This window comes from Gadus morhua, chromosome 1 (genome assembly GCF_902167405.1).
Source record: "Gadus morhua chromosome 1, gadMor3.0, whole genome shotgun sequence".
Lineage (NCBI taxonomy): Eukaryota > Metazoa > Chordata > Actinopteri > Gadiformes > Gadidae > Gadus > Gadus morhua.
In genome coordinates, this window is record NC_044048.1 from 21305401 (window position 1) to 21322902 (window position 17502).

The 17502-nt window shown below is 45.0% G+C and overlaps 1 protein-coding gene across 1 annotated transcript in view; it reads left to right on the forward strand.

Moving 5' to 3' along the window:
- Positions 1–7499, forward strand: part of LOC115541019 (copine-5) — a 44861-nt gene extending 37362 nt beyond the window's left edge. Inside the window, exons 14-19 of the mRNA XM_030352759.1 lie at positions 1–151; positions 3886–4013; positions 4424–4526; positions 4955–5012; positions 5574–5647; positions 6273–7499. The exon at positions 1–151 is cut by the window's left edge and continues 31 nt beyond it. Coding sequence (XP_030208619.1) covers positions 1–151; positions 3886–4013; positions 4424–4526; positions 4955–5012; positions 5574–5647; positions 6273–6455 — 697 coding nt within the window. The 3' untranslated portion in view covers positions 6456–7499. The remainder of the gene's footprint in view (positions 152–3885; positions 4014–4423; positions 4527–4954; positions 5013–5573; positions 5648–6272) is intronic.
- The last annotated feature ends 10003 nt before the right edge of the window (positions 7500–17502 follow it).

Genomic DNA, 17502 nt, shown 5'->3' on the forward strand with positions numbered 1-17502 from the left:
CATGAGCCCGTACCAGATGAACGCGTACGGGATGGCGCTGAAGGCGGTCGGGGAGGTGATCCAGGACTACGACAGCGACAAGCTCTTCCCAGCCTACGGCTTCGGGGCCAAGCTGCCCCCAAACGGGAATGTGTCCCACGCCTTCCCCCTGGTCCGTAGCCACCTATGAACTATAGACTATATACTAGTGCTGTCAAGCGATTCAAATATTTAATCGCGATTAATCGCATTAATGCCATAATTAACTCACAATTAATCGCAAGTAATCGCGATTAATCGCAAAAAAAGTGCAATTAAACGATGAACATTCAAACATACTGCCTTGAACATAGCAGTCAGGCTACTGCTTCTTTGTTTTGAGCCAAAAAATAAATCAATAAATTGCGTTAATTTCGCGATAAAAAACGTAACGCCGTTAAAATTGGTTTGCGTTAACGCCGTTAATAACGCGTTTAACTGACAGCACTAATATATATATATAACTATACACATGTACACGCCTTCCCCCTGGTCCGTGGCTACCTATGAACTCTTGACTATATATACATATATAACCATATGCCTACATACCTATGACCTATAGACATGGATCAAATATATATATGTATATATATATATATATATATATATATATATATATATATATATATATATATATATAAATATATACACATAGGCATGAATGTATCCATTTATATTGATGTATGTAGATATAAACATTAACTATACATATATGCCTATGTACTATAGACATATACATATATGCATATATAAATTTGTATATTTATTTAAATACACATATAGACGTAAGCCCACACACACATGTATCGTTATGTACTTTAGACAAGGATACACATATATATATATATATATATATATATATATATATATATATATATATATATATATATATGTCATATACATATAAACATATGTGCATAGATAAACATACCAATTACCACCGAATGGTTGAATACTTCTGATATCATAATTGGCCTCTAGTGTGAATAAACACATAACTGTCCTGACCAGCTGACAGGTCAGTGTGTGGATGAGTGATGAACGGGTGAATGTCAATTCATTTATACGTATCAATACACATGTTTACACACACTTAAACACATTTACGTAACACAACCATGCACGCAATTGATTAAGAAGGAACACACACACATACACCCAAACACATGCACACACACGCGCACTCTCACATTCGCACACTCACACACTAACACACACACACGCACAAAGACACACAGACAAACAAACAACAGGAGCTGTCAGCCACACAACAGCTGCTGCTCCTCTTTGAGGAGCGACCTCATCTTCCCTCCCAGCAGGAAGTCACCACGCCTCACTTCCTTCTCAAGGAGCCACCAGCTGACTTAATTTAAAGTTCCCTGTTAGCTGTTAAAACACATTACTGTTAAGCACAGTGTGTTGAACACTTAATGCTGTTCTACACAATCATTACATTATATCTGTTGCACACATTCATCAAACACTTAACACTGTCGCACAAAATCGTTACATTATATCTGTCCCACAAATTCATTAAACACTTACTACACACTTACTGTTAAACACTGAATGCTAAAACAGCTTAATGCTTAATACTTAACACTACAACACTTAAATCGCTATCTGTAAAAACACTTAATACCTAACATTGTAACACTTACTGTATACAAAGGTCAAGTTGTAAGTAGCATATTTTTTAATAGAAGCAGTCACATTATATGTGCAAATTAAGGATATGAATTATTCATTTGCATTAAGTCCTTGAGTTGAAGTTTATCCAAGGGGATTAACACCGTATTACAGCCTAGTGATAAGGTAAATGATGTTACGTTATAGCAGCGCTGTGCCTCTAGTGTTCGGATTCCCGGCCGTTTAATGTAGGATCCATCCACACTTGTGGAAGTATGGATGTAAACAGTGTTAATGTAGGATTCCTCCACTCTTCTGGACCTATGGATGTAAACAGTGTTAATTGCACGGGGAGATGCATGTCTCACAGTAGCCGCTCTCTTGTTCGTACACAGAGTGGAGATTTGGCAGGGTCAGAATTAATGAGCTCGCAGGTCAAATGCTCCCCACCCAATGAGAGAGGTTGGAGAGAAATGTCCAGCTTTGATTTCAAGCGATCTTTGTTTATTGAAATTGAAAGTATGCTTGGTGTACCCCGTGAGGATAATTAGAGAAATAGACTTAAGCATCCAGAGCTCCCTTCAAAGAGCAGGAGAGAGGGCTCTGGGGATGTTCTGCGCTGGTTAGCGTCTTCTCAAAAAGATATACTTTAGAAAAGCCTCTTAAGAAGAGCATTGTAATCCCATTGTTATTTTTTTTGTGAAAGCTTTTGTATTGTTTGCATTTCAAACCCATCCCTGTTCAATCGTTATCATCTTACACAACCTTACCCTGAATAACCTCCCCTTACCGGCTCCTAACGTAATCTTAAATTCCCCTACCTTATCTTACCTTATTCTACAACACCTTACCTGAGCCTTCTCCCTCGTAGCCGCCTGCCTTCCAGACTCTAATATATCTACTCTTGCTTGCCCTACATACAGAAATACATAACAACGAAAGGGTGCATATCGTGACATGCAGTCATCAAACTGCCACACAAGCAGGTGATGAGTGCAGTGGGGGCAGGGGGGGGGGGGGGGGGGAGGAGGCTGTCCTCGGCAGTGAGAAGTCCTCAGAGTGTGTGTGTGTGGGGGGGGGGGGGGGGGGGGGGGGGGGGGGGGGGGTGTTGCTTCTAAATCCCAGATATTGCGTGTGCTTGGGTCTTGGCCCTTGTTGGAGTCGGCTCAGCCAGCGGCTGGTTGATTGATGGATCTGTTGTGGTGGAACCGGCCGTCCTGACGCTGGGGTACCCAGTAAATGTTAATGGTTCCATTGGTCCGTGAATGTATGTACTTGTTTGTCGTCAGCCTGCGGGAGGTTTCGCTGCTCATGCTTAAAGCCGGGATGGCAATTTGTTTGAGAAGCCTTTTTTTGTCATGTCTGTTGAAATGGTCTTTGCACCCTGACAGCAATCAATAAATGAAATGCTCTGACAACAAGGAAATATCTGGTATCTGTCGCAGGCCTGTAATAAACCCGTCGAATCATTTTTTTCGGCCTGAATGATTGGACAACCGATCTGTCCGTCTCCCTGCCTCTGAAGGGAGCGTTGGGGTTACCTTCTCTGACTGGTGTCTCCTGCCGACTCTAGCTTTAATGCATACCATATAATCCATACAATACGTAAGGGATAATGTATAGAACCCCGGTCATTATCGAGAAAATAAGCCCCGACAGGGCGAACAGGACACCGACGCGAAGCGGAGGTGTCTTGCTTCGCCATGAAGGGGCTTATTTTTCGATAATGACCGGCGAAGTTCTACAGATTATCCTGCTTATTACACGGCTACTTCCCAAAACAAAACAATTTATTTACAATGTATTTGTTACCAGCATTCATAGTGTTGATCAGCAGAGAAATAGTCCGCCCAAGACGTTGACGTCGTCGCTTAGCAACCGACAGCGCTTGGGTTGATACATGTCCCGCTTATTACATTGACAAGTTACCGGACTACGTGCGGAGTGATACCAAAGGCAAAAAGTCCTTTTGTTTACCTTGATAGCGGTCATTATTCATCCGTTGCCAATGAATTATCAAAAAATAATTGACCGCCGGAAGTTGTGAAGTGCCCATGCAAGTGAACGGAACGTTGAAAAGACCCGTGTAATAATCTTCTTTAATCTATACCATAATACATACAATACCCTTCTTTAGCTTTAATCTATACCATATAATGCAACAAATGCTATCAATACTGAAGTTTGCTACCTTACCTTAACCTTACCTTAACAGCCCTTCCCTCCACCCTTCAGAGCGGGGACAGCGTGAACCCTAACTGCGTGGGGATAGAGGGCGTGCTCCAGGCCTACTTCGAGAGCCTGCGGACCGTCACGCTCTACGGACCCACCAACTTCGCCCCCGTCATCAACCAAGTGGCCAAGTCAGTGTCTCTGTACAGCAGGATATCATGAGGATTATTAACATTAATAATCATAATGTTATACATATCTACCAAGTGGCTGAGTCAGTGTCTCTGTACAGCTTGAAACATGTGGATTATTAACATTAATAATTAATATCATTATTAATGATGTTATAAATAGTTATTATTATTCTATGCAACCCTTGACAAAATGCTTTACCTGCATTCAAATAAGCCTGTTTTAATCTAACTGTAATCCAATGTGTGTGTGTGTGTGTGTGTGTGTGTGTGTGTGTGTGTGTGTGTGTGTGTGTGTGTGTGTGTGTGTGGTGTGTGTGTGTGTGTGTGTGTGTGTGTGTGTGTGTGTGTGTGTGTGTGTGTGTGTGGTGTGCGTGTGCGTGCCTGTGTGTGTGTGTGTGTGTCTCCAGCTGTGCTGCTGAGATAACAGACGGGTCTCAGTACTTTGTGCTGCTGATGATCACAGATGGAGTGATCTCTGACATGCTGCAAACCAAGGAGGCTGTGGTAAACGTGAGTACACACACACGCACGCATACACACACACACACACACACACACACACACACACACACACACACACACACACACACACACACAACAATATATCATGTATGGGATGTAATGATCTTCTGTTTGTGATGTAATGATCTCCTTTTTGTGATGTAATGCTCTTCTACTTGTGATGTAATGATCTTCTATTTGTGATGTAATGATCTTCTGTTTGTGATGTAATGCTCTTCTACTTGTGATGTAATGCTCTTCTGTTTGTGATGTAATGCTCTTCTACTTGTGATGTAATGCTCTTCTACTTGTGATGTAATGCTCTTCTACTTGTGATGTAATGCTCTTCTCTTTGTGATGTAATGCTCTTCTACTTGTGATGTAATGATCTTCTATTTGTGATGTTATGATCTTCTGTTTGTGATGTCACTGTCCAGGCGGCCTCCCTCCCCATGTCCATCATCATCGTAGGGGTGGGGCCAGCCGAGTTTGACGGTAAATTTCATTGGATTATATGAACTTTAAATGGTTGCTCAGCTGAATGAGACTATTTTGCTAAAGTTTTTAACTACACCTTTCTCTGTGCATGGGATGGTTTGTATTCTTTGACTGATTCCGTTGTGTTCGATTCCATTGTGTTTGATTCCGTTGTGTTTGATGCTGTTGTGTTTGATTCCGGTGTGTTGGGTTCCTTTGTGTTTGATTCCGGTGTGTTGGGTTCCGTTGTGTTTGATTCCGGTGTGTTGTGTTCCTTTGTGTTTGATTCTGTTGTGTTGGGTTCCGTTGTGTTTGATTCTGTTGTGTTGGGTTCCGTTGGGTTTGATTCTGTTGTGTTGGGTTCCGTTGGGTTTGATTCCATTGTGTTTGATTCTGTTGTGTTGGGTTCCGTTGGGTTTGATTCCATTGTGTTTGATTCTGTTGTGTTGGGTTCCGTTGGGTTTGATTCCGTTGTGTTGGGTTCCGTTGTGTTTGATTCCGTTGTGTTGGGTTCCGTTGTGTTTGATTCCGTTGTGTTGGGTTCCGTTGTGTTTGATTCCGGTGTGTTCCGTTGTGCAGCGATGGAGGAGCTGGATGGAGATGAGGTGCGAGTCTCCTTTAAGGGCCGTGAGGCTGAGAGGGACATTGTACAGGTAAACACACACCGGCTTTTCATAATAAAAGACTGTGAAGTGGGTCTGTTTTATCTCATGGACATTAGCATCAGTTCTGATCCTAATTTAAATTATATTTATTATTATTTATATTATTATTTACTAATAATTGCAATCCACATAGTGTGATTTCATTTCATGTCATTATATTTCACTTTAATACAAACTCACTGGTGAATTTGAAAGTATTTTAGGTAGAATTCATGAGGTTTAAGTGGGGCTGCTCGATTATGGAAAGAAATCATAATAACGATTATTTTGGTCAATATTGAATTCACGATTATTCAAAGGATTATTTTTGAGTTTGAAAACATGATGTATTTATTCAGCATGACTCTCCCAAACAACACTTTGTAACTGAGAACTTTGAAATTTTGCATAAAAAAACCCCACAAAACGGTCATAAAGAAAATATTCAAATGTACAGATATGCAGCTGTAATGCACTTTCTATAAAACATTGAATAAAAATATTAATAAAAAGATTATTTCAATTATATTAGTTTTGGGATTGTTTGACGCTAAAATCGTTGTGTCCCTGTACCTTCCTGCCTCGGTTCTGAGGGCTTCTGGGTAACTGAGTTCCTTGTGTCCCTGCCCTGCAGTTTGTTCCGTTCCGGGACTACATCGACCGCACGGGGAACCAGGTGCTGAGCATGGCCCGGTTGGCCAAGGATGTGCTGGCCGAGATCCCCGACCAGATCCTGTCCTTCATGAAGACCCGCGGGATCGAACCCCGACCCGGCCTCTCCTGCTCCCCCCTGCCAGACCTCCCAGGACACATCTGACCACCTACTGAGCAACCGCAGACCTATCTGACCAATCACAGAGCTATCTGACCCTACCGACCAATCACAGAGCTATCTGACCCAACCACAGACACATCTGACCTCACTGATCAATCACTGATCAACCACAGTCCTATCTGACCCTACTGACCAATGAAAGACTTATCTGACCCTGACTGACCAATCACAGACCTATCTGACCCCACTGACCAATCACAGACCTATCTGACCAATCACAGACCTATCTGAACCGCACTGACCAATCACAGACCTATCCGACCAATCACAGACCTATCTGACCCCACTGAATAACCAGAGACCTTTCTGACCAACCATAGACATATCTGACCTCCATCATATCTGACCATCATATCTGACCTCCATCTTATCTGACCTCCATCTTATCTGACCTCCATTGCAAACCTATCTGACCTTGTTTCCCGCTATAGGATGGAATAGTTTGTCCATGAGTTTGCTTCGTGTCTTGGTCGGATATGGTCAGCTGGGTGTGATATTAAGATCTGCAAATCATGTCTAAGAGAGTAGAGTCAGCCAATGAACAGCCAGTATTCATGAGGGAGGGTTAGGGGGAAATAGAGTCAGCCAATGAACACCCAGTATTGACGAGGGAGAATCAGGGGGAAATAGAGTCAGCCAATGAACAGCCATTATTAATAAGGGCGGGTCAGAGGGAAGTCTAGACTGGATTTAAAATGCTGAGAATGTCAATTGAAGAGGCGCAGGTGAGGGCTGGCACCACTGCATTCATTACTTGTTCTTCTACATCCGCACACACGCGCATGCACACGCACAAACACACACACACAAACACAAGTACACACTCTCACAGACACACTTGGGGGAGCCACGCCTGGCCTCTTCTGCCCAGCTGGGTACAGATTGGTTACCCCCCCTACCCCCCCCGAACCCCCCACCACTTGAGAAATGCCAATCTCTGAACCCCCTGGGGGGCTGTGTGTGTGTGTGTGTCTGTGTCTGTGTGTGTGTGTGTGTGTGTGTGTGTGTGCGTGTGCGTGTGCGTGTGCGTGTGTGTGTGTGAGTGTGTACGCGCGCGCGCGTGTGTGTGTGTGTGCGTGTGTGTGTGTGTGTGTGTGTGTGTGTGTGTGTGTGACAGATGAGAGTGGAGTGAAGGATACGGTGTCAGAGAGACCACATAAAGGAGTGGAAAGATAGAGAGGCGATTAGAGAGAGAGAGAGAGAGAGAGAGAGAGAATGGAGATGTGCGAGAGGTATGGAGAGATTCAGAGGAAGAGGAGGAAGGGGGAGTTAGAGAGATAGAGAGGGAGAGAAAGCCAGAGAGAGGGAAAGGATTGGAGAGAGAGGGAGATGGGGGGGGGGGTGAGAGAGAGAGAGAGAGAGAGATGGAGGGAGAGAAAGAGAGTGGGGGAGGGGGGGTGGAGAGAGAGAGGAAAGAGACAAGCGAGAAGGAAGTAGAGATTGGGAGATGGTGGAGGGAAGGAGAGAAAAATGGGAATGTTTAGAGAGGGAGGGAGAGAGAGAGAGAGAAAGGGGGTGAGTGGAGGGAGAGAGAGAGAGAGCGTGGGACGTAGAGAAACATCAGATCGAAGTGTCTGGCTGGAGAGAGGGTGTTTGATATATTGCGTCATCCCAACACACGTTCAGAAAATCATTAGTTGTTCCTGTTTTGTGTGTCATTCACAAAACTAACAAGACATGCAGATGTATCTAAAAGCAATAGTCCTAATACATACACGTGTAATACTTTGCCCATCATTACGCCAATCCATTCTGTCAGAGCTTGATACAGGCTGTGGAGCAGATTAACACTCCCATCTAGCGGCCTGAGTGTGTAACTACACGCTTAAAGCCCCATTCCGCTTCTACTAATTAACATCTTAATCAGAGGGTATATCTCAAAGCAGCTGTTGACTTTGTGTATCGGTTTTCCATGTTGCTGCATGAAGATTCTCTGAATCGCCGATTTAGTGTCACGGCAGGACACGAACTACTGAACTTTCAGATGCATGAGTTGTTTCTTCGCTCATCGACGTCGTAACGTTAAACCGTGTTCGCTCACACGCTGCCGATACAGTCGTCCGATCGATAATCTATACCAGGTAGCTTTATATTGTAGGCTACTATACTATCTTGTTGGGTATATCTGTGATCCGCCACCATTCTGCTGGATGACGAGGGTATAGATATCGGGGCAGGATGCGACTGGACGTTTCTCGACTCTTTACTGTTCCAAACATCATCTCCATGATTATGATCCATCCTTGCAATGATCAATATTTGATGAATTCGATATTCATTCGTTTTTCTGCACATAATCCATAAAGTGGAACGGTTTTTATTGACTCTATTTGTGATTCACCCCAAAAAGGACCTGTTGTAATACTACTTGATCGTGTTTCTGCTGTTCAATATTCCCGTCCTGTTTACTGCACTAAGAGAACAATGTCGTGTTCTGCATGTCTGATAACTATACGAAGTGTTGTGTTTTTACTAAGCGTGATGTTGACTGTCCAAAAATAATAGAGAGATTGAGGTTATATCTCATCATATATGCACTCCACTCAACGCTGTACATTTGGAAGCTGTTTAAAGGTGCTGTTCGTAAGATTTAGGAGCTGTTTTTTTTTATTATTATTGGAATGGCATCGACAGCCCGTCAGCTATTAGTGAGTAGTAGCCTACAATTATCTGTTAGAATATTGGTTTCAAATCACCTGAATCTGTATGAGCCGATTTACATTTAATGATCGCTCCCTGGCTTATTTCTTACCATTCGGGGGATCTCTTCCCTGATAGAGGAGCAATCTTACCTTTTGATCCCAGATGTGTGTTTTCCTCACTTCTCAAAGGTGGAATGGAGGTAGGGAAGGAGCACAGAAGGGAGGGGAGGTTTTTGAGTGATTTAGTTTCAGCGACATGCCGTCTTGTGTTTACAGCTCTCCAATCTTACTCACAGCAGCTTTATCGCGGGACATGGCGATGTTTTGTGTTTCCAGGTTTTTCTAATCAAACAAGATGGTGTTTTACTTCTTGTGGTGCGGCGTGTACCCGAGATATGTGCGGAGAAGCTAGGACACAACATGGAGGGGATGTCTCTCATGCTGTGTCCTTCCTTGTTTTAGTCTGCACGTAATCTATAGGTTCACACTTTGCATACGTCGGACAACCACAGACCAATAGGAAAACAGGTACCATCACTGGTGAAGGTGTTGTTTGATGATGTCTTTGTACTGAGTCTTGTGTCTTATAAAAAATATATACATACCACTCGGTATATACTATACACTAGTCAAGTCAACATACCAAAAACATGATGGTCAAGTGTTTCTTAGTCAGTACTGCAGAATGTTAGGGTGAAGGTCGGAGGTCATGACCTCAGGACACGTATATACTGGGTCTGTTTCTACATTCATGTATTCAGTAGGAATGTAGTGTTGTTGAAACTTAGACTGGAGGGATAGTATTCTGTGTTTATGCAGGAGGTAATCTCGTGGCTGTCACTTTCCATTATTTTCACAGTGGTTTAGAATAGGCCTCATTTTGTTACCGCAGTTACCACATTAAGTATTAAAAGTATTTTAATTATCACACGCTGTCGGTCTGAAGCTTCCAGGATTTCACAGCCCATCTGCAGAACACACACACAACCCACAACGAGCTACGATTCACTCCATGAGAAGGATTAAGATCCACGGTACAGAGGAGGAGGGAGAGACAGGAGGAAAGGAGAGAGGAGGAGAGAAGAGGAGACAGGAGCAGAGTGAGGTGAAGAGGAAGAGGAGAGATGAGGTGAGGAGAGGAGAGGAAGGACGAGGAGAGGAGGGACAAGGTGAGACGAGCTAAGGAGAGATGAGGGGAGGAGAGGAGAAGACATGGAGAGGGGAGAAGAAAGGAGCAGAGTTAGATGAAAAGGAGAGGAGACAGATAGGAGGGGTGTGGGGTGAGGAGGAGAGTCGAGGAGAGGAGAGAATCCCTCTGGAAAGATAAAAGGAGGTAAACGAGATATCCAGCTCATGTGCTCCGATCTTATATACCAGTGAACCCCTTCTCCTCCCTTCTCTCTTGTTCTCTCTCCCCCTCCTTCTCCTTCTCCTCCACCTCCTTCCCATCAGTGAGCAGTGATGTCATTACGAGCGTTGTTTTAAAAATAAAAGCATATTTTTTACGAGTCACTGGAAAGAAGCAGGCAGCAGGCCTTGGCGTAAACGTGAGGCGTTTAGTAGTGAGTGAGTTCCCCCTGTGCCAGGAACACTGCACGTTCTGTGGGGCTTTAGGTAATAGGTCAGCCTGCCGCAGCACAGCAGCCAGAGGAGAGCTATCAATGGAGCTCTTAAACAGGGAGTCACTTGGATGGTGGAGGAGGAGGGGGTGGTGGTGGTGGTGGATATAGAAGAGGTGGAGAAGAGGAAGGAGTAAGAGGAGGTGGGGAAGAGAGGAGTAGGAGGTGGTGACGGAGGACGGGTTGGTGGTGGTGGTGGGGAAGACGAAAAGAGGAAGGTGGCGGTGGCGGATGAAGCAGATGTGGATAAGAGGAAGGAGTAAGAGGAGGTGGGGAAGATGAGGGAGAGAGGAGGAGTAGGAGGTGGTGGTGGTGGTGGAGGAGAGAAGAAAAAGGAGATCAGTGGTGGGAGAGGTTAGAGGTGGAGATGGAGGAGGAGGCGGAGGATGAAGAAGAGGGAGAGGAGGAGGTGGAGGATGAAGAAGAGGAGGATGAGGTGGAGGGAGAGGAGGAGGTGGAGGATGAAGAAGAGGAGGAGGAGGGAGAGGAGGAGGTGGAGGATGAAGAAGAGGAGGAGGGAGAGGAGGAGGTGGAGGATGAAGAAGAGGGAGAGGAGGAGGTGGAGGATGAAGAAGAGGAGGAGGTGGAGGATGAAGAAGAAGAGGAGGAGGTGGAGGATGAAGAAGAGGAGGAGGAGGAGGTGGAGGATGAAGAGGAGGAGGAGGGAGAGGAGGAGGTGGAGGATGAAGAAGAGGAGGAGGTGGAGGATGAAGAAGAGGAGGAGGAGGGAGAGGAGGAGGTGGAGGATGAAGAAGAGGAGGAGGAGGATGAAGAAGAGGAGGAGGAGGGAGAGGAGGAGGTGGAGGATGAAGAAGAGGAGGATGAGGAGGAGGGAGAGGAGGAGGTGGAGGATGAAGAAGAGGAGGATGAGGAGGAGGGAGAGGAGTGGGTGGAGGATGAAGAAGATGAGAAGTTTGACGTAGAGGTGGTGGAGGATGAAGACCAGAGGAGGAGGAGGGAGCAGGAGTCTGCCAGGGTTACAGGGCTGCCGTTACAGGACGGCAGGACCTAATATTTTTTCGGGTGGTGGAAAAAACAAGAAGTAATGTTCCCCGCTCCAGGGAACATGTCCGGGCGGAGAGGAGGGCTGCGCTCGTTGCACGTCACGGAGGAACACTCTGGAGCCGGGTGGAAAAACAACCCATCGATTCATCCACAATACCACACACTTGTATGAAATATACTCTAGAACACAACCGAATAGATTATTCAAAAAAAAAAAAGGTTAGAGAACCGTAATCTAGGGCAGAGTAGGTAGGTTATTCTAGAATCGAGTGCTACAGTTGAACAGAGTAGATTAGAATACCGTAGGTTAGAGTAGATTAGGAATGGAGCAGATGTGCGGAGCACGTTTAAAGCCGTGGTGGAACAAAAACGATTGGACTCATGAGTCAGCAGTCATGGAGTCCTCCTCCACTCCAGGCGTCATTAGCCCGTGGGTACGGCTCTTTCCACCTGAGTGGCCTGCTACTCACAACAACAACAGTATGTCCAGTGTGGTGTTCCACTGACCTCACCCCCTCCTCCAGCTCCCCCTCCGCCCCTACTAAACACTCCTCCTGTGTCGCTTGTTCTCCCGTCGCCAGCGCTCACACGTCACTGGAGGTACAGCCAGGAGAAAGATCTAAACGTAGACCACATGAAGGCGCCCTGAAGACCACCTGAAGACCACCTGAAGACCTCCTTAAGACCACCGTAGCTACCCGAAGACCACGTTAGTAGAAGCGCCACTGACAGGCCTCCTCTGAACCCCCCTTGAAACATGGGCTGGTTAATCCAGTGGTTTGGGGTCTTGATTCCCTGCCAAAAGATTCCTGGTTTGATCTCTGGTGTTTACAGTCTATATGAGATGTCCCTAACCCTTGTCCCGAAGGGGTTTGGACATCACAGGTCCAAACATAGTTACAAAACAGGTCAGCTCTGATAAACAGAACTCATCCCTCAGGCTTATTTTACCAATCCTATATTTCCCCCTCCTGTTGGAGGAACAAATCTCTGGCTTTTCATCGTTCGATTGGGGATGTTGGCGCTGAAAAGTAAAATAGTAATGACAGATGTGAATCCATAAAAGAAGAGAGTGTGTGTTCTGCCTTTTCCAATGAAGTAACTAAAATCATGGGCAACAAAACCAAACAACAAAAATAGGTATGCCTCTTTCGGTTTCCATCTAATTCACACAGCCTTCAAAATAGCATGAAAGGCACTTTGTACAAGAGTGGCACCACATAATTACCTCACATGAATCATAAGAGACATATTCATATACTCTGGTCAGGGTCCCAGAGGGAAATCTATGCAAACAAGCGCTGGAACAAACTACACTTTGGTCAAACAGGTCATATGTAAACATTACAACTTGTTATTGTTTTTGTCCATCGGTCTTTTTTGATATACAACATGTGAATATATTAGCTTTCGGTGTCCCGGTAGCATGCAGCACTATACACGTACATCTTTGTCATGTACGCGTATGTTTCCTTATAAAATGTTGAACATGATATAGACTCTGGCATAGCAGACAGCCTTGATACGGCTGTGGGCCTACTGTAAGGCCGATTTGGACAGAAATGGTAACGACACCGGTTACACAAACCATACAAATAGCAGCTGGAAACAAGATAGTGAATGACCCGTGTAAAACCTGATTGATTTCTCAGAAGTTCTTAGAATTCCCTCTGGTAATCTAGTCAGAGCTTGAAATGACATCACTGACAGGTTATATTTGTTGGCACACACAAGCACACAAACACACCCAAACACACACACACACACACACACACCAGACACACACACACACACACACACACACACAGCGTTAACGTACGATGTGATGGTTTACCACGGCATTAGTACGGTATTGAATGTCCTTGAGGTACACAGGGTTCACCTTTGACCTTGTCCTAGTTTTGTAGGGCTGGAAAAACAAAAACAAACTAGTTTATAATGAAACCCCAGAACAGTGCCCTCTGTGGCCACTGGCCAGATAGGGTGTTCTCCCAGAGCCCTCCAGCACTCGGGCCTCCTTGGGTTCGTTCCAAAAGGTTCTTCCTAATGCTCACGCTGAGGCTTGATGCCCAGCACTACTGTGAATCGCCGGATTAATTATATTAAATTTTATTTTATTAACACCGGTTTAGGACTGGTTGTGTGCGTTATGTTGTTGAGGTTGTTTGGCCTCTCCGCAGAAACTGCTTTTATCTTGTGAATTTTCATGTTCTTTATTTAGGGCTGGGCGATTTGTCCTAAAACAGTTTGGATTTTACAAAGGCAAAACAATGATTAACAAAGGCAAAATAACATATAACTGTGAGCAGCAATGTGGGGGTCAAGCAGAATAAGACTCCATCAACTAATTTTGGTCAACAGACATAATCGGTTAGGTGGCTACATGATGACTGTCTCAGTGACTTCACCTAAAAAGAAACATATTGGCAAATGGTTATAACAATGAAAATACATTGAAGTTGCTTTCTAAGGGCCGGAATAGATTTGCTGCTAACAAGGCGTTGATGATGCCCAATTATTTGGGCATCATCAGGATAGGGTCATAAGACTATGAGCCACGTTTGGTTTTGTTACATGAAAGCCTTGCAGAGATATGTGCTCACTTCCTGTTTGACGTCCCCCTGAGGTTAAAGGTCACCAAATTGTTTGGGTGTCCCCAGGATGATGTCATGAGTCTATATACCAAGTTTGGCTATGATATGTTAAAGAGTTGCTGAGAAATGGGCTTACTTCCTGTTTGGCGGCTTTTCCGTCAAGTTTGATTGGCTGTCGAGGCCAACCAGTTTTTGAATGGGTCTTTGTACCAAGTTTGGTTAATATATGTCAAAGGGCTGCTGAGAAATTGGCTTATTTCCTGTTTGGCAAGTTTGAATATGATATGTTTAAGAGTTGCTGAGAAATGGGTTTATTTCCTGTTTTGCGGCTTCCTCCCGTGTGAAGAGAGAGAAGTTAAAACACATCTTCATTAATAAAAGCGCTCCCTAGAGATCAGAGGTCACCAAATTTGATGATGTCAAGGTTCTAAGTATCAAGTTTGGTCATGATATGTCACAGGGCTGCTGAGAAATTGGCTTACTTCCTGTTTGGCTGCTTCGCGGTCAAATTTCATTGGCTGTTGCGGATGTTTCCGTGAGAAATAATTTACTAGCTATATGGGGAGGTCTGATAGCATCACCAGACATTGAAACTTAGTTTGAAATATATCCATGTGAAGAGAGAAGAGTTAAAACACATCTTCATTCATTACAGCACGCCCTAGAGGCCAAAGGTCACTAAATTGAATAAGTGTCCCCGTGATGGTGACATGGGTCTGTTTTCCAAGTTTGGTTATGATATGTCAAAGGGCTGCTGAGAAATTGGCTAACTATTATATTATATCATATATTATATATTATTATATTTAGATATAGAGCTCAGGACTCTTGCGGAGCACCCAGAGAATTCTAGAATATTTACAGAACAAGGCAAAAGGCTGTGTGCGCCTCGCCATTGCGATACATCAACTGTAAACAGAGCACCTGGTACCGTGACCGCAGGATGCTCAGGGCCACATCCCCACCCTCCTCCTTGACCCACCTCTCTCCTCCTCATTTGCATTAAAGCTACAGACACTGAAACGGCGTGTTTGGGGAAAGCTCAATGGGCGACTGGCTCGTAGTGGCTGTAAATCTGCACCACGGCTGAATTTGGGGAACGTCTTCAAATACTGTGTTTGGGGCCCACTAATACCTATCTTAAAGCATCCATAAAGTAGCATGCCATGGGACCTTTAAGATGTTGGAATAAGTGTGATGTGCTGCTGCTTTTGGTTGCCACAGACTTTAAGAAAACTCTACACACTCACTTTTTTCAGTGCATGCTGCCAAGTTGATATTTAACCTTTTTTTCATAATCGATTTTCTTTAAAAAAAAAAAATCGTCCTAAACCATTAATTTGGATTACGATTAAAAATCGATTAATCGCCCAGCTGTACCTTTGATATAATAAACTCAGTTTATACTTATTTGCTTGGTCAATACAGTTCTGAGCGTCTCCACCAGAGCCAGCCGAGCTGCCATGGCGTTGTTAAAGTCTACGTCGACTGTTGTGATCTGACCAATCACAACCTTCCGAATTATAAACGGCAAGGTATCCTAGCAGTGGCTAGCAGGGATCCCAGCCATTGCTAGCATGGATCCCAGCCGAGGCAAGCGAATCCTACCCATACCTAGCACAACCTAGGCTAGTATACGCTGGCCTAGTCTAGGGTAGGATACGCTTTCCTAGCTTTAGCCTAGGGTACAAGGATTTGCTAGCCTAGCGTTTCCTTGGCTAGGATACGCAAGCATGTTTAATCGGTCTGAACAGCAGCAGGAGATAAGGCTATCAGAGTTCATCAAACATCAGCGATCATCTGCGTCATTGAAGGTTTGGAAACGGTGATGACCTGTGTGTCGTATAGGGTCATTCACCCCCTCATCCTCCCTCTCTCTCTCTCTCTCTCTCTCTCTCTCTCTCTCTCTCTCTCTCTCTCTCTCTCTCTCTCTCTCTCTCTCTCTCTCTCTCTCTGTCTATCTGTCTCTCACTCTCTCTCCCCCTCTCTCTCTCACTTTCCCCCCTCTCTCTCACTCTCCCCCCTCTCTCTCCCTCATCCCCCTCCTTTCTCTCTCCCTCTCTCTCTCTCTCTCTCTCTCTCTCTCTCTCTCTGTCTCTCTGTCTCTCACTCTCTCTCCCCCTCTCTCTCTCACTCTCCTCCCTCTCCCCCCTCCTTTCTCTCTCCCTCTCTCTCTCTCTCTCTCTCTCTCTCTCTCTCTCTCTCTCTCTCTCTCTCTCTCTCTCTCTCTCTCTCTCTCTCTCTCTCTCTCTCTCTCTCTCTCTCTCTCTCTCTATCTGTCTCTCTGTCTCTCACTCTCTCTACCCCTCTCTCTCACTCTCCCTCCTCTCTCTCCCTCTCCCCCCTCCTCTCTCTCTTTCTCTCTCTCTCTCTTCCCCCCCTCTCTCTCCCCCCCCCCCCCCCCCCCCCCCCACTCTCTCTCTCTCTAGTTAACTAATATTTGCTTGTTTGCAGACCAACTAACCAACCAACTCCTGTATTGAGTCGTGTCACTTGAGTAGATTAACAAACAAGCGAGTGGATATGTGGAGGGCTTTCTAGCCGGGCCGAGTTGGAGCGGAGTAAGCCGACAGTGGCCAACAGAACTTGCGAAACGCTGGGTCAACATAAGCACTGCTTCACAGAGTTCACCAACACGGAGTATGACATGATGCTCGCTCAGCACGCCGCCTGCCCACCAACTCTCCTGATCAGACGCTGGTCTCGGATCATGTGGTTCGTCTTGAGTAGAGGTTACCCTGCATTGGGGGTGTTGACGGTGGTCGGGTCGTCCTGCCCCCCTCTATGCAGTCTGGTGGTCCTGGCTCCTCTACGTAGTCTGGCCCTCAGGGTGACGTTAGGTCTGTTGTCTCTCGCTGACCTTGGCCGCTGAGCGCTGAGAAAGCACTTTGCCCCTGCACTTGTGGTAAATCACAACTGTGTGTTTTCATTTTTGTTTGAATAAAGGACTGTCCTGTCCTTTATTCAAACAACGGCAGAAACAGGCCCAGAAACACATAACCCCTTTTTAATGTCTGATTTGTCATGAAAAGCATCAAGAGGAGCGGACAATAATATAACGATTGCGATGAGTATGTGGCTTGGTTTTCCGCACTTGGGATTTAATTGACATTTGATTATGTGTTTACAGTGTGACATAAAAATATTATGTTATTAACACATGTTGGAC